This window comes from Mustela erminea, chromosome 18, assembly GCF_009829155.1.
Source record: "Mustela erminea isolate mMusErm1 chromosome 18, mMusErm1.Pri, whole genome shotgun sequence".
In the NCBI taxonomy this organism is placed as follows: domain Eukaryota; kingdom Metazoa; phylum Chordata; class Mammalia; order Carnivora; family Mustelidae; genus Mustela; species Mustela erminea.
The window spans coordinates 26149271-26176734 of record NC_045631.1 but is presented as its reverse complement, the minus strand read 5'-3'; the positions used below and the strand labels follow the sequence as shown (position 1 = coordinate 26176734).

The window sequence follows — 27464 nt, the reverse complement described above, 5'->3', positions numbered from 1 at the left end:
GAAGTGATTATTAGATTTGGCAGTGTAGAGGAAGGTCACTGGTGTAGGTCCTGTGGAGTTAAAAAAATCACTGGAGTTAGGATACTAAAAGAAGGTGGCTCATAAGAGGATATTGTAAGGGGGGAAGTGGAATGTTTAAAATTGCATTTAATGGAAAGGGAACAGTTACTATAATAAAAAGATCATAAGACTGTTATTAAGGCTGCGGTTAAGTGTTGTAAGAAGGACAAGATCTTTGGAAGAGGAAAGATCAAAGAAATGAGAGTCCCCAGTTTTGGAATACTCATGAAGAGGCTATTTAAATCACTAGATGCTTGTGATTGGTTTAAAAAAAAAAAAAAAACCAAAACAGCAAGGTAAATGTGCTAATTTTTTATCTGATTCAACTATTTGGTCTATTAACCTGATGTAATTTCTGAGTAATCTGACTGATTATCATGTCCAAACCCTAGCACAAAAAAAACCAAAACAGCAAGGTAAATGTGCTAATTTTTTATCTGATTCAACTATTTGGTCTATTAACCTGATGTAATTTCTGAGTAATCTGACTGATTATCATGTCCAAACCCTTGATTTTCAAGTTAACCATGTTTCAGTATAAGTATATATGTATATAAGTATATATGATACAATACTCATATTAGAATAGATATATTTGGACCTCCCATAACACAACACCTCCCATAACACAACAACAAAAAACCCCCAAAACTATAAAGAGAGCACTGTGGACCTAGTACCTAGATTTAAGTGACATGGAATGGGTTTCAGCTTTTTCTGTCTTGTGCTTTTATTAGCCTTGATGAAGTTATAAAGGAATCCATGTAGGAGTTGTTGTATTCTTTTCTTACTGAATATTTTCTTAGGTTGTCAGTTTTTAAGGTGGAAATTCATATTTTATATTGTTCTTTAAAGATGTATCAGTTTTAGGAGCCTGTTATTTTTAATTGCCCTATCTTAAATTGGAATTTTTTTTCCCTAAACTATTGTGACAATTTATAAAAGGAAACTTCGTGTTTGCTGCCTTTTTTTAGAAGACATCCATGACTCAAAAACATAAAAAGTTGGGTTTAACAGATGGAATTTGGGTGTTACCAGGATTGCAGTGATCTGAATGGATAGATGGAGTTCTGAGATTACTTTATATTTTACTAAGTCAGCCACCAAGTGTGGTGTATAACTTAGGCTTAGAAACTTTTTACTGCCTGGGTTTAGTCATATCCCTGTCACTGTATAACTTAAATATTTCACTTTTTAATGCCTCAGTTTTCTCTTGTGTGAAATAGGGATGATAGTAGTATCTCCTATAGAGGGTTACTTTGAAGATTAAATTAATATAAACATGTTTAGGGCTGCCTGGCTGGTTCATTTGGGGGGGGTGTGATTCTTGATCTCAGGATTGTGAGTTTGAATCCCATGTTGGGTATATAGACATTACTTAAAAATAAAATATTATTTAAAATTTTAGAACAGTGCCTAGGGAATTGAAAACAGTATTGACTATATGGGAAGGTGGTAGAAGTGCCTATTTTAATTGCCAACTTCTTTCTTTCTTAGTATGTAAGGGTGCATTTTATAACAATAACATCTTAGCTTCACCGAAACCATTGATGCTACTTGTTTCATTGTATCTAAGATCCCATTGATTAGAAGATGTACCTGCATGTATTAGAAAGAAAAAAAACCTGCTAGTTATAACTGAAGGACACTATTGATTTTAAAACTCATCCCAATTTACACATTAACATGTATAAAAATATGTGCAAGCTTCTGGATATATACTGCTAATCCTCTTTCTAGACTAAATGTGGGAAACAGAGAAAGAATTTGGGTATGATCCCTGATCTCTGCACATGCTGGCAATGTCCTCTCATGTCCCTGCAGCAGCTCTGAATGCCACCTTCTTCCATTCAGAAAAACAAGACTTTCAGTGTTGTTTTGATTTGGGTTATACTGTTAAATCTTCTGAAACTACTACGTGAAGTATATTACTGTACTTAATAGGATGCTTCCAAATAATGTAGAAATTATTTCTACCATATATCACTTTTAGGTTATGAGTTATTTGTATCCCTTAATATTCCTATCAGGATTAGACCCGATAGGCTCCTGAATGTCAGTTTTCATTGTATTTCCATGTGGGTTGCTTCTCTCTTTTTTCCATAGAAACATCTGGCCCTCATTCACCCTAAGTCCTCTTGTCTCCCAGGCAAAGAAATTGATTTACATAGCTATATGATGTTCTTTCTCAGCCCAGATACTTTTTTTTATCCAGAATTTAGAAAGCAAAATATTTGACAAGAAAGCAAAGAAATAGAAATCTACTTGTTTCTTTTTGTATTCTAGTTGACTTATGAATACATGTTTTCAGTGATGCCTTCTGGAAGAGGGCCCCAGGACAGTTGTTTTTAATTTGCCCTGGAAATTTAAAAGAGCATTTGAATACCACACATACTTAATTAAAAATGCTACTTATGACAGATTCAGGTGCTGAAGAAGAGGGATAAGGCAAGTAAAAAATTGGCCTTCTTAAATATAGGAAAAAATGCAGTTTATGGATTTCAGGATATACCTTAGTAAATAAAATATGGCTTATTAGTAACAATGCACTGCTTTAATGAATTGATAAAATAATTTACAATTAGCAAATAGATTCTATGGAAATAGAAGTTCTTAAGTACAGGTATTTTTGAAAGCACTTTGATTTCCAGGTATACAATCTGTAGTGTTATTTAGATTAATCATTCCTTTGTAGATAGTAGAAAGGTAAATGTCAATGAATTGCAAATTTCAGGTTGTGCAAGTTCTAAGCAAGATACGATAAAATTTGACTAAATCTATGGGTTTGTTTTTTTTTTCCTTTTAGGGTGAAAAGGTAAACTATGAAAAGTTTAGAAATTGGCTTCTTCTAAACAAAGATGCTTTTACCTTCTCTCGTTGGCTACTATCTGGAGGTGTTTATGTGACCCTCACTGATGATAGTGATACTCCCACTTTCTACCAAACTCTAGCTGGAGTCACACATTGTAAGTAATGGCATTTTGTTGTTTTCTATTCACTTTTTAATACAGTTGCCTGGTTATATGACAGTATGCCTAGTAAGGAGAAATTTATTGTCAGTGTTTTTTTTCTTCCAAAGTGTAAAAAATAAAGTACTGGAACGCTTGGTACATAGCTGAAAAGGAAAACTCTTTTTCTCTACTCACCAAATACTTTTGTGCTTCATATGTGTGGGAGTTTCCCCCACACAAAGCAATTCACCAATGCTCTGTAGATACCAGTGGATGTTCTACAGTTCAGTTCAGTTCTTACATACTGTCTACCTGGGAGTGAGCACAGACCACACAGATTTAGGGCTCAGTCTATCTGCTGCCCACATCAGAGGCCAATCACAAATCCCGGTTGTTGCCAGTGCTTCTGATCAACCAGCTCTAAATGAGATGATCTCCCTCCTTGGGTTGGATAATTTGGTAGAAGAGCTCATAAAACTCAGGGAAACAGTTTATGTTTACTGACTTAATATATATAAGAAGGATTGTGTTAAAACAATACAGATGAACAGCCAGATGAAGAGATACATAGGGCAAGTTTGGAAGGGTCCCAGGCACCGGAGCTGGGATGCGTCAGTCCTTCTGGCATGGATGTTGATGTTCATCAATCCAGAAGCTCTCCAAAACCCATACTTTTGGAATTTTTATGGAGGCCTTATCACGTATAGGTATAATCGGTTATTAATTAACTCTATTTCCAGTCTCTAGTAGGTCTGAAAGTTCCAAGTTTCTAATTATGGCTTGGCCTTTCTGGTCACCAGCCCCGTCCCAGAAGCCCACCAAGAGTCACCACAAGCATTATAATGAAAGACTGCTATCACCCAGGAAGTTACAAGGGATTTAGGACGACTTTGTCAGCAACCTTGTCACTCAGGAAGTTAAAAGAGTTTGGTCAAAGACCAAATATTGCCAGGAGCCGGGGGCAGAAACCAATTTCACACTATTTCATAATAGCGCTCTACTTATTGTCCATAACCAAGTGGTATTAGTTTCCTAAAGTTATTCTAACAAATTAGCTCAGTTCTGGAAACTGAAATCAAGGTGGTAACATGTTCCTCTGAAGGCCCAGGGAAGAATCCTTCCTTGACTCTTCCAGCTTCTGGCGACCCCAGGTTCTGCTTGTGGTCATTTAACTTTACTTTCTGCCCCCATCTTCCAGTGGCCTTCTCTGTATCTCTTTGTGTCCTCTCCTTTTCTTATAAGGACACTCGTTACTGGATTTAGGCCCCAGCCTAAATTCAGGGTGCTGAATTCATTACATCTACAAAGACCCTATTTCTAAATAAGGTCATATTCTGAGATTCCAGGTGGTCATGGATTTTTGAGGGATATCATTGAACCCACTACTATATAGGCCTTAGTGTTAATTTCTACTGTTCTTTCCTGTAGGTACAGAAAAATACCTGCATTGGCTTTTGCTAATGCTGTTTCTTAATACTGGAATCCTTTTTCCTTTCCTTCTCTCCATAAATCCTAGTCATCTTTGAAGACTTAAATCACATGCCCCTTTGTTTCCATGAAACCTTTTCTTGCCCTCCTGTGGGAAATCATCTGTCATTCCTCTGAACTATCATAACACCTTTTTTGTACACTTCTTGGATGAGCTTACCACTTTCCACCTTTTATTATAATTATTTATAGCATTCTATTTATGTGAACATGTCATCTCTCTTTTTTAGAGAAAGACACAGTGAGAGTGGGGGTGAGGAAGGGGCAGAGGGAGAAGGAGAGAGAGACTACTGAGCAGGTTCCATGCCCAGTGGGGAGCCTGTGTACATGTCATCTCTCTTAAATCATAGAATCTATGTTATTCTTTCCTCTCTCTCCCTCTGTGCCAAGCCTTAAAAATAAGTATTTGTTGACTGAATAGAGTACCTTGGGTGTCAAGTACTGTTTTTATCTGTTGCTTTATGGAACTTAGGACTGGTTATTAATTATACAGCAGCTACTTTTCTGCCTATTTTCATTCCATTCTTACCAGAAGTTCCAACAGATTCTGGCATGAATAGGCAATGAACTTGATTTTACTACTTTGCTGTGCCCTTTATTTTTGATAGGAAGCCTCTTTAAAAAAATTGTTTTGCATAAAAAATTAGGGACTTTTTTTTTACACTCACAGTAAGCTCTAACTTAACGTTAATATTTAAATTGTTAGTATTATGTATATTTTGCTGAACTTTTGGTTTCATATTTGATTGTATGGTAAATTATTTTTCTGTTAATACTGGCTAAGAGTGTGAGTACTCCCCTTTAATGACTTGTGTTAAAGAAAAAATTATTCTGACACTTGTTAAAGTAGTAAGGAAGACTTAAATCCAAGACTTCTACTGTAGTCTGTAGTCTCTCTAGTAGTCTAGAGAGAGATGGGTCAAAACAGGGACAGATAAGGAGCTGTAGCCAGGGAGTGAGGTGTGGTGGTCAGAGGAGATGTCAAGGGTAAGGGGAATTCTTCCTAAAGGCAAGCCAAGAACTTATACATCAAAGGTGGGGTTTGAGGAACTTGATCAGATATCAAGGGTAGGCAGACAACTTGGCAGGATTCTTTGCTAAGACTGGATCTGAAAAGACTGGATGGGGGGGCCAAGTTGGAGGCCTAGTAGAAAGGAGGCCTCAAAGAAGCAGGACTAAAGTGTGGTCAAGGAGAAAGTCTTTTTGTCAGTTTCTTTTCTTTCTTTCTTTCTTTTTTTTTTTTTAAATTTATTTATTTGACAGACAGAGATCATAAGAAGGCAGAGAGGAAGGCAGAGAGAGAGGAAGGTCGAAGCAGGCTCCCCGCTGAGCAGAGATTTCCCCAATGTGGGGCTCGATCCCAGGACCCTGGGATCAGGATCATGACCTGAGCCAAGGGCAGAGGCTTTAACCCACTGAGCCACCCAGGCACCCCCTATTTGTCAGTTTCTTGAGGTTAAATTAGGTCTGACTTTGCAGATGCAAATGCTGCTTATTCCTTATTTTGGAAAGCACTGTAGTATTACGGATTACAGATTTACTTAAATTCAGTCAGAATAATTTTCAAAATGTTAAAAATGTTATCCCATTATGTGGTTCCATTTTTATTTGAAAGTGATCTTTTCTATTTAGCTTTTTATCATTTGGGAAGATTTCTTGAATTTTTAATAGTGTTTGAAAGTTATAATTCCTTTGCCTTGTTAAAAATATTTATCTTGAATTATTTAAAGCAAATATTAATGTAGATGCATTGTTTTACCTGTAATAATGGCCTTCTAATTTCTAAACTGAGTGGTTTCTTCTTAGGGTCATTGTATCTACTCATATCTCACTGCAGCATTTTAGCACTATTGACCATTCAGTTTTCATGAAATTCTCTTTTTTGGCTTTTGAAACATTGTAGTTTCCTCGCTTTTGTTATTGTTTGGGTTCTGGTTTTTTTTTTTTTTTTGAGTTTTCTTTACTGCTCTCCTTTTTCTGTCTACCTTTTAAATGTAAGTTATTTCTCATGGGTTCACCTTTGGCCCTATTTTCTTCTTAGATGATGTGCATACTTTTGTTTCACTACAGCCATTTCCATTGCTTTGCCTATCCATCATATCTCTGTTGGTGATACTTTTTTTTTTTATGATTTTATTTATTTGACAGACAGAGATCACAAGCAGGCAGAGAGGCAGGCAGAGAGAGGAGGGAGCAGGCTCCCCGCTGAGCAGAGAGCCTGATGCAGGGCTCGATTCCAGGGCCCTGGGATCATGACCTGAGCCAAAGGCAGAGGCTTTAACCCAGTGAGCCACTCAGGTGCCCCTGCAGGTGATACTTTGATGAAGTTTTCTGGTCTTGCTTATCTCAAACTATATCATTTTAATCAGTGCCTCCTGAATATTAGTGGAAAGCAAGATTCAGCTGAGTAAACTTGAAGATCAAATTGGCTTTATTCAAATGATGAGCTCAGCAGTATCCCGTCTAGCAAATAGAAAGGAGCTCTGAGGAATTGTAAAAAAATGGAAGGCTTTTATAGGCAGAAGGAAGCGGGAGTAGGGATATGAGGATGGAGTTTCTAAAACAGAGTGGATTGTTAGATTGTTTCAGGCAAGGTCATCTTCTTTTGGGGGAGTGGCAGGGGTCTGTCAGGCAGAATACTTTATTGGTGCTGATCAGGTAATTCCAGATTGACTGGTTAAAGGTCAAATTTCTGGGAGAGGTTGAAACTACAGTTATTATTAAATCTTTGCTGCGCAAGGCTCAGCACAGGTGACTCCATTTGGGGCCTACTGGTTTTTTTGTTTTGTTTTGTTTTCTTTTCTTTTCTTTTTCTTTTTCTTTTTCTTTTTCTTTTTCTTTTCATTTCTTACTCTTACTCTTACCAGAGCTCAGATCAAGACAGACACTTAACCAGTTAAACCACCGGGTGCCCCTGTTGTTCCTTTTTAAAACTACGTATATTCTAACATCTTAATCTCGTATGTAAAATCAGATTCACGTTTCCTTGCTTTCAAGCCACCTAAAGGTTTGGAAAGCATACAGTGTGTTCTTCCTCCTGTCTCTTCTGTCGTGGTTAATAGTATTTGTAATTCTAGTCATCCAATTTGAGATTAATTTTGACTTTTCCTTGTCAGGCTTCACATTAGATCCTATCAGTCTTAGCCATATTTCTTACATCTTTCTTTCCTGTTGCCATCATTGCAATATTTGTCCTTATTTATCTGACTATATGTTAATGCTAGGAAAGAATAAAGGACAAATTTGTTGTGTTTGTTGTTGTTTAGTTTACATTAAAAAATATAAACTCTCCCTGCTCCAGAATCTTTGAGGAGTCTTAATGTTCTGTAGAACAAAGTGTAGACTTCTTAGTGTGGCTCTAAAGTCTCTTAGTTTCCTATTCTTAATTATCCGTATTCATTTTTCCTTACATATGTTCTGTGCTTCATCCCCAGAGCACTGCTCAGTCTTCCATAACTATACCCCATGAGCTTTTACAGCTACCCTATACATTACTCCTAATATTCCTTCAATTAAGATTGTATTTCATCGGGACGCCTGGGTGGCTCAGTTGGTTAAGCAGCTGCCTTCGGCTCAGGTCATGATCCCAGCGTCTTGGGATCGAGTCCCACATCGGGCTCCTTGCTTGGCAGGGAGTCTGCTTCTCCCTCTGCCTGCCATTCTGTCTGCCTGTGTTCACGCGCTCTCTCTCTCTGACAAATAAATAAAAAAATCTTTAAAAAAAAAAAAAAGATTGTATTTCATCTTTCAGCCCTTGACAGTTGAAATACTTTGTCCTCAAAGCCCAGTTCGTATGCTTTCTTTTTCGTCATGCTTTCTCCATTTTCTTCAGTTTGAATTAATTACTTTCCATTTGCATTCTTGCACATTTTACATTCAATTAAAGCAATTAAGATGCTTTTTGCCTTACCTTAGAGACATTTGAAAATGGCTTTGATCCCCCCCCCCCCCCAGAAGTTACAAGTCCTTGGAGGACAAGGTTCTTGTCCAGTTCATCTTTGAGTTCGTAGTACAATGGACTAAATGCATGTTATTGGACTGGACAGTATTGAAAAATTTTCAGTCACTAACAGTCTCCTTTCTAAGTGTGATTTAAATGTTTGATTTCCCCAGGAGTGAGCGGGGGTATATGCTATTTTAGGATTATAGCACTAAACCTATGCCAAGGAGAAAGGCCAGCATCATGTTTGAATAAGGTTCAGCAGTTTCAGGCGCCTGGGTGGCTCAGTCGATTAAGTGACTGCCTTTGTGGCTCACATCATGATCCCGAGTCCTGGTGATCCTAGGGTCCTGGGATGGAGCCCCATGTAGGGCTCCCTGTTCAACAGGGAGTCTGCTTTTCCCTGCCCCTCCCCCCCCGCACCTGTGTTCTTTCTCTTGCTCTCTCGCTCTCTCTCAAATAAACAGATTTTTTTTTTAAAAAGGTTCAAAAGTCTCATAGTATTTGAACATTCATATAAAGACATGCCATATTTTGGGGGGGGAAATGAATTACAATATTTATAAATATCATTAACTGCTGAAGGGTACGAAGTTGGTTCTAAGATCTTCCTTCTAAAACTCTTCGATAAATGATGTGAAATACAAAATTGATTAGCATTAAGGCACATGGAGGATCAGCTTACTATAAATAGGAGGGAATTATTATCTGAACTAATTATTTTATCTGCCCCTGTAGTGTGCCCATTGATTTCCCTGGTGGTCATAGAAATAAGTAGTGTATGGTAAAAGCCTGGAGAAATGGTATGCTTTAAATTTTTAGTTATTTATAACATTTTAAATTGCTGGCATCTTAGTTGAATTTTGTCATATCCTTGTGTCTTATAAGAGGAATACATAAAAATAAATTAATCAAATATAAAGCTACTATGGTATATTGGTAGTTACCAGTCTTTATTGAGCATTAGAATTATTTGGAGAAGGTATTAAAAGTGCAGGTGCCTGGTTCTGTGGTAATAATTGTTATTCAGTGGGCCTTAGGACTATGTACTTGAACAGACATCTAAAGTAATTCTGACATAGGTGGACCATGAACTACATTTTGAGAAATACTGATAGGATGTTTAGGAGTTCTTCAGACTCTGAGTCAGACACTGGCCCTATCACTTATGTAAGTGTGGGAAATTTATTTAATCTCCCTGAACATCTTTTTCCTCCTCTGGAAAGCAGGGAAAATGGTACAGTTCAGTTCATGGCATGTAGGGGAGGAAAACTTCTTTCCTCTACCCATCTTGGGTTCATTGGCTGGGGCCCTTTAAATTAGACTGACAAAAGGTGGGTAATAAGCAAAAAACATAAGTTTATTAACATAGCTTATGCATGGGAGTATTCATTGTGAAGAACTGAAACAGGTGGTTAGAATTTGAATTTATATTGCATCTTGGCAAAGACGAGTAATTTTGTAAAGAAGGGACAAGACAAAGGGAAAAGGACTTTGACTTTGAGCTTCTAGAGGTGGCAAATTATAGGAAGGCAAATTTTTGGAGAAACGAATAGTAGGTAGGGCTGCTTAGTAAGATCTGTTATGTAGATTCACTTATCTAGTGCAGTCTCCATGTTGGTAAGGATCTAGACTAGTCTCTGGTGATTACTTCTGTCCTTCCTGATAAAGGGGCAGGGAGGACGCTTTTACAAATTAAGTAAATGGGGGGCGGGGTAGTTTGCAGAGAACTTTTCTCTTACCTGTTTCTTCTCAGTTACCTTCAACTCAATAGAATCCTTATGCCAAAGTGACATATTGGGGATGGCATATTGTTCTACCCTTTAGGTGGACATGACATAATACTTATTTTAAAGGACTCAGCTCGGTGCCTGTTCTGGAATTGGTGCTTTATGATGACTATGCATCCTCTTATATCACTGAACACTTCACTTGCAAATGTCAGTGAGGTTCACCCCATTATCTCCAGGGAGTAATTGTTTTAGAAGCCAGTAATTTTACAATAGAGGGTTGTAGATTGGTATTAAAATGACCTCATCCACATCTGTGGGAAGAAAGTCTTTTTCTTCTAAGTTTTTTTTTTTATTTTACAATTCATAGAAACAAAGAACCAGCATAAACCAGTGGAACAGACAACTCAGTGGGTATGGGCTTCACCAGATAGCTACTTTCTTCATGCGGTTTACTATGAAGTCTTTTTTTTCTTTTTTCTCTTTTTTTTAATTTAAAGATTTATTTATTTCTTTGACAGACAGAGATCACAAGTAGGCAGAGAGGCAGGCAGAGAGAGAGAGAGGGAAGCAGGCTCCCGACGGAGCCGAGAGCCCGATGTGAGGCTCTATCCCAGGACTCTGGGATGGTGACCTGAGCCGAAGGTAGAGGCTTTAACCCACTGAGCCACCTAGGCACCCCTTACTGTGAAGTCATTATCACAAAGTCACAATTACTGCTAAATTTCATTTATACATTCTGACATGGGTAGATTTACATTCTGATAGCTATGGTTCATCATAGTATCTATAATTCTCATTTTCTGGGTAAGCAACTCGCAATTGAATTCTTTGCCAGCTCTCCTACTTGAAGAATATTTGGCACATTAAACTTTTCAAATAATGTATCCTGAATGTGGAAACTTGTGATAAAAAGTAGAGTGTTATTAACTGATTTGTAAGTAGACAGAAAATATTTATTTTAAAGCATCAGTGGTTCCTTTTAAATATGTGTAATGAGCCAAGGTATCTAGGAAACAAAAAGGAATTAAAAATTTTCACTTGTAAATAACATTTATATTAGAGTGTAGATGCCTTTAATTACTTTTGCACATACAATTATAAAGTAAAATTTGAAGTCACAGTAAATTGAACACACTTCCATATTTAATCAAATGCTGTTTTCTTTTATGCAAATCACAAAGGAAACTGGGGAGCTATTTGTATTCAATACAGAGTTAGAATAATTAACTGATCTGATTTATACAAGATTTTAGATTTTGTCATGGCAAGTACATTTTTCAGAACTGCAAATTCCAAATTATTGTTACCTTTTTTTTTTAATTTAAGAAAGTGAATTGGAACTTTAGCACAGAGTTAAATTTTTAATATTTGAGTAGATCTTAATAAAATTTTTATTAGGGCTGTTACATTTTTCTATCATGATTTGCTATTTAAATACCTATGATTAGATCTGAAGAAGATTAAGATGGTAGAGTAGAAAGATTGTGGGCTTACCTCCTCTCATAGACACACCAAAACTACAACTACATATAGAACTACTTTTTCTCAGAATGACCTGAAGACTAGCAGAACAGCTAATCCACAACTAAAGATATAAAAAAAAAGCCACTTGAGATAGGTAGGAGGGGGCACAGAGATGTGATACAGTCAGGAATGACACCCCCAGTGTGGTAACCCTTAAGCAGAAGGGATATCACAAATGTGGAAGTCCTCCCTTGGGAGCAAGGGATTTCAAGCCCCACATTGGACATCCCCACCCTGGGAACCTGCACTGGGAAGATGAGCTCCCAAAAGGCCTGACTGTCAAAAGGCCTCACTTTGAAACTCAGCATAGCTTAACTCCAGAAGAGCTGTTGAACTGTTAGAAACCCGAAATTCTACCCTTAAAAGTAGTCTGTGCACAGATGCACTCACTCCAAGAGCACAGAGGCAGGAGTTTGAAAAGTTCCTGGGTCATATATGAAGATGTATTTGCCTTTTTTAGTGCATGTGCTGAAGGGACAGGGCTTTGTAGGAACTTTATCTTGAAACAGAAATGCAGGTAGGTGCCATTTTTCTTACTCTCCTACCTAGCTGGCCTGGTGCTGGTAGGTACCATTTCTGACATTCTCCATCTGCTTTGTTAGTACCACTCACCATGCCCCAACATTCCTGCACCCCTAAATTTTTTCCCCCTCAAGCAGGTGACTTTCTCAAACAGCTTCTCAGCTTATCTCACATACCCCCCTCCAATGGCTCCTACCTCACAGCACCCATTGGGTGTCCTCCACCAAGACGACCTGCCATTCTGCATGCAATGTGTGGGTATGGTCTGGACCAGCAACCCCAAACTGACTTCCAGTCCAGAGAGTCAGCCCAACGCATTAGTGTGCTGGTAGCAGCTACATCTGGTCATTTCAGCCAGTCATGCTAGGGACATTCCTACTTAACAGTGTACTTGCAGCCATCACAGCCCAGTCACAATAGAAAGGCACACATAACCCACAGAGGGGATACCCCTGGAGGGGATACCAGGAGATACCTGGTTTTGATGACCAGGGGGATTGTGCTTCTGGGCCCCACAGGATATGTTGTACATAAGGTCACTCCTCCAAAACTAGGAGATGTGGCTTATCTCATACATGGAAACAAACACAGGTAGAATGAGGAGACACAGGACTATGTTCCAAATGAAAAAACAAGATGAAACCTCAGAAAAAGAACTAATGAAAAAGAAATAATCTACCTGATAAAGACAAAAGTAATAAAGATGCTCACCGAACTGAGGTGAAGAATGGATAAACACATTGAAAACATCAACAAAGAGCTAGAAGATATAAAAAGGACCACTCAGAGGTGAGGAATATAATAACCAAAATGAAAAATACACTAAAGGGTATCAGTGGCAGATTAATAATGCAGAAAAATGGATCAAAGTCTGGAAGAGAAAGTGGTTGATACCACCCAAGCTGAACGGCAAAAAGGAAAAAGAATTATTAAAAATGAGGATGGTTTAAGGGATTTCTGGGACAACATCAGGCATATTAATATTTGCATTATGGGGGGGTCTGAAAAAGAGAAGGGAGAGAGAAATATGAGAAATATTTTTGAAGAAATAAAAGCGGAAAACTTAACTTAAATCTTGGGAAGGAAATAGAACATTCAGGTCCAGGAATCAGAGATTGTCAAACAAGATAAACCCAAAGAGATCCACAGGAAGAAAGACAGTAATTAACATGTCAAAAATTAGGGGCACCTGGATGGCACAGGTAAGCATCTCACTCTTGGTTTTGGCTCAGGTCATGATTTCAAGGTCATGAGATTAATCCCTGTGGTAAGCTCTGTGCTCAGTGTGGGGGTGGGGGGGTCTGCTTTTCTCCCTCTGCCCCCTGCCTAAATGTCAAAAATTAAAGATCAGAGAGAAACTTAAAAGCAGTAAGAGCAAATACGAGAGAACCCCCATGAGACCATGAGCTGATTTTTCAGCAGAAACTTGGCAGGCCAGGGTGCCTGGGTGGCTCAGTTGTTGGGTGTCTACCTTCTGCTCGGGTCATGATCCTGGGGTCCTGGGATCGAGCCCCGCCTCAGGCTCCCTGCCCTGCAGGAGGTCTATTTCTCCCTCTCCCACTCCCCCTGCTTGTGTTCCCCTCTCTTGCTGTCTCTCTCTCTGTCAAATAAATAAAATCTTCTTTTAAAAAAACAAAAAGAAAGAAAGAAAGAAAAACTTTGCCGGCCAAAAGGGAGAAGCATGATATGTTCAGTGTGTTATAAGGGAAAAAAATCTATAACTAAGAATACTCTATCCAGCAAGGTTATCACTCAGAATAAAAGGAGAGATTGTTTCCCAGATTTCCCAAACAAAAGTTAAGGGGGGTTATCACCATTAAACTGGCCTTATAAGAAACATTAAAGGGACTTCTTTAAGTGGAAGAGAACAGGCCATGACTAGAAGTAAGAAAATTATGAAAGAAAAACATCTGGTAAAAGCAAAAATATAGTAAAAGTAGTACAATCACTTGTAATGCTAGTATGAAGGTGAAAAGACAAAGTAGTAAATAAAGTCTCCTATTTCTACAATAATTAGTTAAGGGATACTCAGAAGAAAAAATAAAATATGACATCAAAAACATAAATGTGGGGACAGATGGTAAAAATGTCATGTGTTTAGAATACATTTGAACATACATGACCACAAACTTAAAATAGATTACTGTATACATATTTGGGTGTTACATATATGAATCTCATGGTAATCACAAACCAAAAACCTGTAATAGATACAGAGAAAATAAAGAGAAGGGAATCCAGACATCATACTTAGAGAAGGTCCTCCAGTTTTCAGAGTATAAGTCTCCTCTCTGCTCGATTAAATTTATCCCTAGATATTTCATTCTTTTAATGGTCGTATATAAATGGGACTGTTTTCTTAATTTCTCTTCCTGATAATTCGTCATTAGTACAGATTGAGCTCTTACTGGAGGAGGTACTATGTGTACTCTGTGTATATTATCTTGTTTAATCCTCATGCTCTCTCTGAGGTTCATTTTATCCATATTCTAAAGATGAGGAAGCGAAGGCTATGTGAAGTTAAAGACCCTCTCTCAGGATCAGATGGCTGATCGGTGCCAAACTGGGATGAAGACAGTTTATTGACATGCACTCTTGTTATTCTTCAATCTTTTATGAGTAGCTTGTAATTATAGATAAAAGGAGTTGGTCATGTGGTTATTGTGGTTGTGGTGCTCCATCTCCTTCAGACTCACTTCAGGCAGTCTTTGCAGATTCACTTTTCCAATTTCCGTTTCCCCCCTCTTGAGATACTTGCAATGATTATTTTTTATATCTCTTCAATAATTAATTTCATTTGATCCAGGCAAGATCCTTGAATGATTGTATATTTACCAATAGTGAAATGGGCAGTAGAAGAACTAGGATTTGATTTTATGAACTGTGTTTTAAAAATGAGTTATTTTCTTTAATGTTGATTATATTTTCATATAATTTAGCTATATTTTTGGCAGAAAATGTGTGTTCTTGATTTCCTTTTCTCTTTTTCTTCCTTTCTCCCCACCCTTCCCCTTTCCTTGCCCTCTCCTCCCCTCCCCTCCCCTCCCCCCTCCTCCCCCTCCTCCTCCCCCTCCTCCTCCTCCCCCCCTTCCTCCCCCTCCTCCCCCTCCCCCTCCCCCTCCTCCTCCTCCTCCTCCTTCTTCTTTTTTTTCTTTTAAATATCCTGCTCCTTCTTCTTTTTCTGTTGTTGTTGTTTTTTAGTTATTTTACGTAGGCTCCCAGCCCAGCTGTGGAGCCCAGCATGGGACTTGAATTCCCATTCCTGATATCAAGACCTGAGCTGAGATCAAGAGTCAGACACTTAGCTGACTGAGCCACCCAGGTGTCCCTGTGCTTATTCTTTCTTGTAAATCTCTCTCTAAATAAACCAAGAATGAGTTTTTGGGATTTCCTTAAAATGTAACATAAGAATGAATAAGCCTATTAAGTCTAATTTCTTTTTAGTAGTAGAATCTGGATTTTGAGGTAATTAATGTATTTTGGGCTAATTTTAGGGCGATGGAATTCATTTTGATCATTTTTCTTTTCGTATCAAACTTAAATTTATACTGTCTCTATTTTAGCATTATTATTATATTCCCTCGCCACATTTTAGTTGGTATTGTTAGCACCTTCTTTCGATAAGAAAAAAAGTACTTCAGTGATTCCTTGACCATAAACCCCTAGTAAATCTGCTTGTCCCTTCTTCATTATCCTCTTATCTGGTTGTACAGGACGTAAGGATTACAGCCCTTATAGCCGTTTTAAGTAGATCTCAGAAGGTCATTGCGTTTGTGAACAGGTTGCTTCCTCAACAGTGTTAAAGAACCGTGTTACTATTTGGAAATACTTGAATATTTTGCTTGGTTTTTTTTGTTCTGTTTTAAATGAGAATCCAGTTCTGGCCTTAAAGACCTATTTCTGCAGCTGCAGCCTCTGGTAAGGTGAGACTTCATTAGGATGGCCCAAAGTGTAGGCCAGGAATTGTTTAGAATGCTGGGAGTATGGTGTGCTGCTGTTGTGAACCAGGAAAAATTATACCTATAGGTGGGTGATAAATTCAATCCTATTTAACTAGTGAAGTGTAAGTTTGGGATTGACCTAGGAATTCCAAGTAGAGTAATAACTGCAGTCATGACCTCTAACTTCTTTAAGTGAAAATAAAGTTAGTTCCCTTCCTTCATCCCAGGAATTCAGCTGCCAATTCATGTAAAATGTTTGGGTAATACTAATACACATAATTTACTTTAGCTTGCTTTTGGCAAGTATTCGGTAATGACTTGCATGCAGTCTGTAACCAGAATGTGAACAGATCACATAAGCTTGAAAGGGAACTGTAAAGCATAGTTTTAATTGACCATGACAGTCTGATCCTGATCATTTTTTTTTCTTTTAAATATCTTCTATATGTCTTTCCACGTTTCTCCTTAAGCAAAGAAATTGTGTTTTTAAAGGAGATTAATAAAGTTTTTAAAAATGAAAAAAAAATTGAAAGGCACTTAATGTAATTTTCTAATTTAGTGTATTGTGTAGACACCAGTTAATCAGAAGTTCTTATTGAACATATGCTCAGTACCAAGAATTACAGAATAAGAACAGTTTCTGTCAAGGCTGCTGTCTTTCTTGTTTTGTTTCAGGGTCAGATTTTTTATGTGTAGATCTATTACTTGGAAGAAAGTTTAGAATTTGAGAAAGCTGTTTCTCTGCAGGAACAGAAGAGGGTTCTCTTTTATATATTATAAATAGAGTGAACAGATATCTAACTTTGGAAAAGGAAACAGTAGTCCTGTCTTAATTTATCAGACTCCTGTGATTACTCTCCTTATGGTTAAATTTTTATTTTTTTGAAGTTTTATTTGTTTATTGAGAGAGGAAGAAAGAGAGAGAGTGTCCACATGAGAGTGGAGGAGGGTCAGAGGGAGAAGCAGATTCCCCACTGAGAGGAGTTAAATTTTTAAATATTCCATTTTATTAAATTCAGTTATCTAGGTATTTGAAGTTGATACCTCTGTTTTAAAAAATCGAAAGCTACATGCTCATTAGAAGTTTTGCATATTTAAAAAATTATTTCCTGTTTCAAAATGATTGGATCCTTTCAAAGATTGATTCATCAGAAGGTTACAATGTAGTATATTCAGTATTTAGTTAAGAAGAAATGTGTACTCTTGTATGAAAATTTTATCTTTTTTGTATCTCAGTCTTGATTTTGATGTAAATTTTTAAAAAATTTAGCCCATTGATTATTTGAATCTGTGAACAATGATTTTCTATACTTTGAGAAATCCTATAGTAGTATAGATGATACAATGAAAGTATTGGAAATAATCTTCCCATACAACCTAGGTGACATTTAGTTTAAATACATGTACATTCAGGAGTGCCTGAACTGAGTGGTTCAGTCAGTTAAGTGTCAGACTCTTGATTTTGGCTCAGATCGTGATCTCAGGGTTGTAGGCTCGAGCCCCCGAGCTCAGCAAGGAGTCTGCTTGGGACTCTCTCTCTTCTTCTCCCTTTTTTCCTCCCCATGCTCATGTTCTAGCTCTGTCTTAGCATGCACGTGCTCTCTCTCTCTCTCTCTCTCTCTAAAACAAATAAATCCTTAAGTAAATAAATACATGTATGTTCAAATATATATAGTTATATGAGAACATACAATTTTATGTTTTTTCTTTTTCCTTTTTTTGATTACCTATATTTTAAATAATTTTTCATGTAACAAAATATATCACTAGTCTAGTGAAAGCAAGTAATATAAATTTAAAAATTTTGGCGCTTAGGTATCTAAGTCAGTTAAGCATGACTTCAGCTAAGATGATCTCTCAGTCTTAGGACCAAGCGTCTGGTCCCTGCTCAGTGGGAAATCTACTTCTCCCTCTCTCCCTGCCCCTCCTCCTGCTTGTGCTTGCTTTCTCTCTCATGTAAATATATATTTTTTTAATTTAAAAATTAAATTAGGGGCGCCTGGGTGGTTCAGTGGGTTAAGCCTCTGCCTTCGGTTCAAGTCATGATTTCAGGGTCCTGGGATCGAGTTCTGCATCGGGCTCTCTGCTTGGCAGGGAGCCTGCTTCCTCCTCTCTCTCTCTCTGCCTGCCTCTCTGCCCACTTGTGATCTCTCTCTGTCAAATAAATAAATAAAATCTTTAAAAATTATATTAGTATTATTAGTATTTTTAGTTTTAACTTTTGAAAACATGTTATAACTTTGTCATTCAGTTGTAACTCAGTTACAACTCAGTTGTTCATAGTTACTTTTTTTTTTTTTTTTGTTCATAGTTACTTTTAATAATTAATCAGTAATTAGTTCTTTTTAAATGCCAAAATACAGGATAACTTTATTGTCATTCTGAGAATCTCTTTTCCTAGATTTTGTGGATCATTAAGAAGACTATTCTAGGGATAGCCAGGTTACGAAATTTCCAAGAGAGCATTCTTCTTTGTAAAATGGGGACAAGTTAGAATCAGTGTACTTCACCCCAGGTACATACTGTTAAGGCCTTTTTTTGTTTTAACCTATGGCAGGTATAGTCATTTCCATGTACCTGTTCTGCTTCAGAGTTAATTAGAACACGGTCTTTCTCAAAATCTCAGTTCTTCTGTCTGATGATGTGTAATAATGTGCACAAATTTCTCTATTCCTAGTGCAGATTTATTTTTATTTTTATATTTTACTTTTTTTTTTTTTTAAAGATTTGATTTATTTATTTGACAGACAAAGATCACAAGTAGGCAGAGAGGCAGGCAGAGAGAGGAGGAAGCAGGCTCCAGGCTGAGCAGAGAACCCGACTTGGAGGCTCGATCCCAGGACCCTGGGACCATGACCTGAGCTGAAGGCAGAGGCTTTAATCCACTGAGCCACACAGGCGCCCCTATATTTTACTTTCAAAAGAATTTCACTCTTAGATCTTTAAAGTAAAAACCTCTTTTAGGTTTCAGGTATAGAGAACATCAGGGCAGAATATGGAGTATGAAGGGAAAATAGAGAGACGTTAGCTTTAAGTCCTGGAAGCCCCATGAAAATAAGCAAAAGGAATATTTTTCTTAAAATTTTGTGAAAGTTGGTAGAATATATGTTTTCCTTCACCTTCTTATAACTATAATATTAACACAAATACAGTACAGGTATGCATGTTGATTTGGCTGTCTCTTAATTATCTTGTTGATGAATGAAAAAGTTTTCCCCCTAAATTTGTGCTAAAACTATAAAAGAATAGAGGACGAGTCCTTTGAAAGCAGTGGAAATTTAGAGAACATTGTGCTTGTCTTCCTAGGCAACTTGTAAGTTATTGGAGGCCAAGGTTCCCTACTGATACCAATCTTCATTTTTTATCATAATTAACACTATTCTGAATATATATATTCTGGATTCAACAAATAATTCTTGTTCATCAAAAAAATATTCTGTGAGTGTTCAAAATGTACCAGGTTTTATTCTGAGTGCTTAGAATATCGCAGTGAACAAAACAGACCATAAGACCTTACCTCAAGGAAGATATGTTCCAGTTGGGGGAGGCAACCAACAAACAAAACAAGTAATTTATGCCAGATATTGATAAATATTGGGACCAGAGTAAAGCAGGGAAAAGGCATGGAGGAGTATCTTCAGGTTGGGTGCAGTTCAGATGGTCTGGGAATGTGACATTTGAATAAAGAGCTGAAGGAGCTGTTGGAGTAGCCATGCAAGTATCTTCGGGAAGAATGTTCAAAAGTTCTGAAGCAGAGAAGTAGCATGATTGTGTTTAAATTTTTCTTTTGAACTGATTTATTTTATTTTTAAATTATTAAAAATTTTATTTATTTATTCATTTGAAAGGGAGAGACAAAGAGAGGATGAGTAGGGGAGGCAGAGGCAGAGGGAGAAACACACTCCCCACTGAGCGGGGAACCCAACATGGGGCTCGATCCCAGGACCCTGAGATCATGAGCCGAAGACAGACACTTAACCATCTGAGCCACTAAGGCTCCCCTGATCTTTTTTTATTATTAGTGAAATTAAATCCCTCCCCATTATTATGAATTGTCCATCTGTGCTTGTTAATCGATTGTCTAGTGTTTCTTAATTGCATGTATTGATGATTTTAAATCTTTTATTAAACATCTAACTGGTCATCTCACTTCTGTTCTTGCCACCCACCCACCAGGCTATTCTCACTTGGTAGTGAAGAATAGTAATCCTCTAAGTCACATCATGTCACTGCTCCGTGTCAGGCCCTCTAGTGGTTCACAGTTTAAAACCAAAGTCCTCACAGTGACCTACATAACCTGACCCCCATTTTTCCTTAGACTGTATCTTCTGCTGCTGTCTCCCTCACTAATTCCACTTCAGTCACTTTGATCTTCTTTCTTTTCCTTGAGCATGCTAAGCATACTTTTGTCTAGAGGCCTCTCTCCTTGTTCTCTCTGTGTAGAACGTTTTTTTCTCCACCATTTGCCCCCTTGGCCTCCTTCAGATCTGTACTCCTGTCACCCTCACAGTGTGGTCTTACATAACCACCCTGTTCAAGCCCATGTATGCCTCTGTCAAGGCCCTACTTGGGGCCATGGTATGCTTCATTTATTCAGACCTTTAATATTATTATATAAAATTTTCTTCATAAAAATCTCATATCTTAAAGTTTACTTTTAGATATTCATTTCCTATAGGGAGTTGCTATTCTTGTGTATTTTTCTCTTTAATGTTTTCTTACATGTTATTAATGTTATCTAGAAAAGCACTGATTTTTGTTTATGTATTTTGTATCTCTACAGATTAATTTTAATTTGTAAAAAAGAAAAAAAACAAAAACAAAAAACCTGAGTTTTTTCATATGCATTCTGCTCATATGCAAAGAATAACCTTGCTTCTTCTTTTCTAATTTTATACTTCATGTTTATGTCTTACTGCATTGGTGAGAATTTTCAAATTCATGTTAAGTAATAATTGAAGGGTTCTGCATTAGGTTAGGAAGTGGAAAGATATGAAAGACCTTCACTCCCACTGTAATAACATGAAATCACCACATAAACTAAATCATACTCTCCGTTAAAGCCATATCATGCAAAGAAATCTTAGAAGGGAAAGAAGGAAAGGTGGAGAGGAGGGAAGGAGGGGTGAAGAAAGGAAGAAAGACTGAACTCCAGAGGGACAAAGCCCTTCCTAAGTGATCAAGGGGATGTAGGGTGCTTTCATATCTCGGGCCAAGAGCCTGAGATTGGAAGTGAGGCTGGCAGAGGAATGAGCCTGCCTGAGGACAAGCTTTACGGGAACAAGGAGAAACCAGCCAAACTTTGAGAAACCTCTTTCAGATTTGAGTCTGAAAGGACCCTGAATACAAAGATAATTGTTTCTACCCAGTTCTCCCCTGTGGAAGTCTTGCTGAGACTGGGGGCAAGTTGAAAAGTGAAAAGAGATCTCTTGATTTGTAGTTTCATGGCCTAACAATTTTGAAATCTCAGACTGTTGAAGGGTTACAGTCTCAAGGCTGTAGTGGTCCCCAGGTACTTTCATTTTGTAAAATCTCCTAGTTTTGAAGTTCATGCAGTTTTAAGGTCTAACACAGGCATTGGCAAAATGTTTTTTTTTTTAAGACAGGTAGTAAATATTTCAGACTTGTGGACCATATGTCTGTTTATCACAATTACTCAGTTTTGCCTCTGTAGCACATTAGCAGCCATAAACTGTATGTAAATAAATGGCATGGTTGTGTTTTAATAAAACATTATTTATATAAACATGCATGCGGCCTTTAGGCTGGAGTTTATGGACCCCCTAATTTCAACAACTAGCAGTTTCTGGGTTTTCCTGAATAGAAATCTGAACTCAGTTTTCAAAGCATGAACTAGGAGCTAACAGTATAACCAAAGCTGCATTCAAGCTCCTATCCAAAATCTGGGATGATCTGTGATATCAGCCCCATGGAAATTAGGGACTGGGCATTTCCTGTTTTCATCATTCAGTCTGAAAAACACCCTTTAATAGTCCTTTTGGTGCAGTTCTGCTATTGATGAATTCTCTCAGCTTTGGTTTGTCCAAGAAATTCTTCATTTTGTTTTTTTTGGGAAGGATATTTTCATAGGATATAGAATATGAGATTAACAGTACTTTTTTCCCCCCTAGCACTTTTTTCCTCCATTGTCTTCTAGCCCCCTTGTTTCTGAAGGGAAATCATTGCTTATCTTAGTTCCCTTGTTTGTAATGTGTTTTGCTCCCCTCTGTTGCTGCTTTAACATTTTCTATTAGCAATTTGGTTGTGACTTGCCTTGATTTGGTTTTCTTTGAATTTTTCTTGCACAAAGTTTATTGAACTTTGGGATTTGTGGAATTATAGTTTTCATTAAATTTGAGGATCTTTCAGCTATTATTATTTCAGATATTTTCTGCTGTTTCTTCATGGGATCCCATGTGTGTTGTGCTGTTAGAGTTTATCTTATAGTTCACTAAGATTCTAGTAACTTTTCACCTATTTTCTCTCCTTATGCTTCCATTTGGGTAGCATTTCTGTTGCTTGGTGTTCAGATTCACATATCTTTCCTCTGTAGGTTTTAATCTGCTATTAAATTTTCCAGTGAATTTCTTTATTTCAGATATTGTATTGGGAGGCCTGGGTGGCTCAGTGGGTTAAGCTGCTGCCTTCGGCTTGGGTCATGATCCCAGGTTCCTGGGACGGAGTCCCTCATCGGGCTCCTTGCTTGGCAGGGAGCCTATTTCTCTCTCTGCCTCTGCCTGCCTCTCTGTTTTCTTGTGCACTAGCTCGGGCGCTCTCTCTCTCTCTCTCTCTCTGACAAATAAATAAATAAAATCTTAAATATTATATTCTAAATCTCTAGTAGTTTCGGTTGCTACTTTTTTATAGAATACATGTTTTAAGGGCTTGTTTGCTAATTCCATCGTCTGTTATTTCTTTAGCTTTTTGTATTGACTGATTTTTATCTTGGTTTTGAATCACTTTTTCCTGCTTGTTTCATATTTTTGTGGATGCTAAACATTGTGAATGTTAAGGTTAAGGGGATTCGCTCTTTAAAAGGAGTTTGTTTTCTTCTCACAGGCATTTAAAGTACTTTGGGATCAGCTTGACATTTTGAAGGATTTTTTAAGAGCTTTGTTGGGGCGGGTCTGGAGTAGCCTTTATTCTGGAGTTAGTTTTTCCCCTTCTTGTTAAGTGTGACCCTCTGAATCTGTGAATACTCCCAGTGTTCAGGAAGGTGTCTCTACCTTGGCTGGTCAAAACTTAGGCATATCCAAGTCCAGCCTCAATGAATTTCACTGTGTGCATACACAAGCTTACTATTCTGCTATTCTCCCAAAACTCAACAAGAGTCCTGTGCAGATTGCTGGAGCTCTTTCTTTGTATTAACTCTTTCTTTTCTGGTACTCTGCCCTGCAAATTTCAGCTATCTTAACCTCCCAGAACTATAGCTTCTCTGTTTACCTTAGTGAAAATTTCACTGCTTAGATTCCTCATACCTTACCAACATCTGGAAAGTGACTGTAGGCAAAAAACCATGGCAATGGAAGGCCTTTCACCTGCTTGCTTTCTAAATTTTACTTTAGTTCCTTGGTGGGGGAAAGCATACATAAATGCAACAATGGCTGGAGCTTACCTGTAATTTTTTATTGTATCTTCTGTTGAATGAGGAGAGAAAGATATTCACATTTTCATGATGCCCCATTACTTATCACATTGTAAATCCTATTCTACCTCATCTGTTGTTTATTGACTTTTATTATTTATAAAGTCCTTTTCATACTCTTTTTAATTAATAAATATTGACTGTGTAGATAGTTATCCATATCGACAGGATGAGTCAGACATGGGTCCTGCTATTAGGATGATTACAGTGTGGCCAGGAATGAAATAAGATAAAAACAGAGAGAGGTACAAATCATAAGAGACTCTTAACTCTAGGGAACAAACTGAAGGTTGCCAGAGGGGAGGTAGGTGGGGAGAATGGGGTCATTAGGTGATGGGCATGAATGAAGGAAGGCAGTTGATGTAATGAGCACTGGGTGTTACATGCAACTGATGAGTCACTGAAGTCTCTCCATCAGACTACTAATACACTAATGTTAACTAACATGAATTAAAAAAAAAAAAAAGAATCTTTAAATCCAAGTAAAGATTGAAAATTATGAAAAATGAGAATGGATAAAAGTGGTATAAGAAGCCAAAAAGGAATGTCTCAGTTTTTTATTATTTTGCATGTTGGATTTAAGCAACCTACTTAATGGGAAATTGTAAATATTTTTTTTCTGATTTTGAGGCCACTTTTATATTAATTCAAATTTAATTTTCATGCTGTTTTATTTATTATTTTAAAAAAATTTTAATTTAGAGTGCAAGCAGGGGTGAGGGAGGGGCCTATGGAGAGTAAGAGAGAATCTTAAGCAGGCTGCGTGCCTAGTTGGGAAGCCCAACTCCAGGTTAGATCTCATGACCCTGAGACCATGACATGAACTGAAATGAAGAGTCAGACACTTAACCAGTGAGCCACCTAGGTACCCCAATTTTCATGCCATTTTAGATATAATGTATTTGTCTTTCAGAGTTTTGTTTAGGCAATTACTATTTTTAACAATTGGAAATTAAAATACATCCTTGGAAGTTACATGATCAGGATAAACTAACTGCCTAGAAGAGAGGTCTGAGGTTTTATAATCTTATTTGTTTTGACTCTCAGTGGAGGAATCAGACATCATTGATCTGGAGAAACGCTACTGGTTGCTAAAAGCTCAATCCCGGACTGGACGGTTTGATTTAGAGACGTTTGGCCCATTGGTTTCACCACCCATTCGTCCATCTCTAAGTGAAGGTAGGAATCATTCTCTTTTCTATAAATATTCTTTGGTAAACATACCTGAAGCCATCCCTTCTTTCTAATCAATATATCTTAACTCTAAAAGACCATAATGTTATAAGTTTGCAAGTTTCTTACAAATAGCTTAGTGGAAAAAAACTAGAAGGGAAATTAAGATTGTAGTCTTGAGCTTCCTATTCTACCTATGAAACCTTGCATAAATCAGGTAAGCTCCAGAATATTCTCAAATATAAAATGAATTTGACTGAGTTAGTCACTGTATTGCAGTGAAGTATCTCAGCCACTGGTGTAGGGGTTAGGGTGGCCACCGCCTGGGTAGAGCTCCAGGTTTCCACATGTAACCCCCCACCCCTTCCTCACCTCAAGCGCCTCCCCTTTTTAAGAAGTTTCCACTGCTCTATCCACTGGTGTAGGGGTTAGGGTGGCCACTGCCTGGGTAGAGCTCCAGGTTTCCACATGTAACCCCCCACCCCTTCCTCACCTCAAGCGCCTCCCCTTTTTAAGAAGTTTCCACTGCTCTATCCACTGGTGTAGGGGTTAGGGTGGCCACTGCCTGGGTAGAGCTCCAGGTTTCCACATGTAACCCCCTACCCCTTCCTCACCTCAAGCGCCTCCCCTTTTTAAGAAGTTTCCACTGCTCTATCCACCCCACTCCATCCCCACCCCCGCACCAAAAATAGATTAAGAAACTATTGTACTGGACCATCTCTGAGGTCCTTGCTAGCTCTAAACTTTTCATTACTGTAACTTTTTTTTTTTTAATTAGGAATACAGAGAGTAATTGTGGGTGATATCCTAAAAATCATATTTGGAATCTGAATATTTGGATTTTGTTTTTGATTCTGACCTTGTTTAATTTTTCTTACTTTTGGCCAGTCACTTTTCCTCTCCTGAGCTTTAGTTTTCTATTCTTTAAGGAATTACATTCTTAAAAGGTACAGTCTGTGTTCACCAGGTTCCTAGCATACTTCAGAAGTACTTACTGAGGGAGCCACAGCAGATGGGGCCCTGGGCTTTTCCGCCTACTTCAGCAGTGCAATTGGGATTTTACCTTCTTTTTTTTTTTTTTTTTTTAAAGATTTTATTTATTTATTTGACAGACAGAGATCACAAGTAGGCAGAGAGGCAGGCAGAGAGAGAGAGAGAGGAGGAAGCAGGCTCCCTGTTGAGCAGAGAGCCTGACGCGGGGCTCAATCCCAGGACCCCGAGATCATGACCTGAGCCGAAGGCAGAGGCTTTAACCCACTGAGCCACCCAGGCGCCCGGGATTTTACCTTTTTAGAATTGGATATTGAGAAATCATTTTATTTGAAGACAGAATTTTTCTGTTTGTATTTTACAAAAAGGTTAAAAACCACAGGTTTATAAATTCCCTTTCTGATTTTACATATTTGTTTATAAAATATAAACTATGACAAAGAAGACTACAGTACAGGGCGCCTGGGTGGCTCAGTGGGTTAAGCTGCTGCCTTCGGCTCAGGTCATGATCTCAGGGTCCTGGGATCGAGTCCCGCATCGGGCTCTCTACTCAGTAGGGAGCCTGTTTCCTCCTCTCTCTCTCTCTCTGCCTGCCTCTCTCTGCCTACTTGTGATCTCTCTCTGTCAAATAAATAAATAAAATCTTTAAAAAAAAAAAAAAAGAAGACGACTACAGTACAGAATATCTTTTGTTTGTAATATGGTGTATTTTTCCTTGCTTAATGGGAGCCCTATAGGAGCTTACGTAACATGTTATATCTTTGTGTATTCATTAGCTTTTCTCCTTCATTCTTCCTTTTTCTTCTCAATCTTTCTAAGTAAGGATAATTATAATTTCCAATTTTTTTAGTTTTTAATTTTTTACATTGATTTTAATTTTTTACATACTATTGTCATTTTTAGCTGTACAACTGATAGAAGATAGAGACAAACAGGCAAATATAACTGAACGCTAAACGACTTAAGTTTTAAGGATCTTAAGTTTTAGTCATACCTGGAGAAAAATACTTCCTGAGACAGTGGGAACTACTGAAAACTTTTTTTTTTTTTTTAATTTGGCCAGTTTGTGGGAGTCATGCCTCCTTTCATAAACATGATATTATTAATAGGAGGCTTGTTGGCTGGGATTTAGGTTGTCCTTTCCTCTTTCACAGGTTTGTTTAATGCTTTTGATGAAAATCGTGACAATCACATAGATTTTAAGGAGATATCTTGTGGATTATCAGCCTGTTGCAGGGGACCTCTGGCTGAAAGACAAAAATGTAAGTGTGTTAAACATTTAATTTAAGCGATTAAAAAATTGCAAACTCTGTATACAGACAAAAAATTAGCATTCATCCGTGTAACATCATCTGTGTATTAAGGCTTGAATTTTCATCATATTGTCAGATTGGCAAATACCAGCCTCATGTTGAGGTTTTACTGAGGTGAGTCTAAGGATTCAATCTTCTCTTCTTTTTTACTGTGGAATAGTTTGGGATCTTTGTGATTACTAAT

The 27464-nt window shown here is 37.7% G+C and overlaps 1 protein-coding gene across 3 annotated transcripts in view; it reads left to right on the top strand.

Annotated features, from left to right (window-relative positions):
• Positions 1-27464, top strand: part of USP32 (ubiquitin specific peptidase 32) — a 240214-nt gene that overhangs the window by 135415 nt on the left and 77335 nt on the right. For all 3 annotated transcript variants that reach the window (XM_032322826.1, XM_032322827.1, XM_032322828.1), the window contains exons 5-7: positions 2867-3026; positions 24852-24983; positions 27122-27229. In XM_032322826.1, the coding sequence (XP_032178717.1) occupies positions 2867-3026; positions 24852-24983; positions 27122-27229 (400 nt within the window). The remainder of the gene's footprint in view (positions 1-2866; positions 3027-24851; positions 24984-27121; positions 27230-27464) is intronic.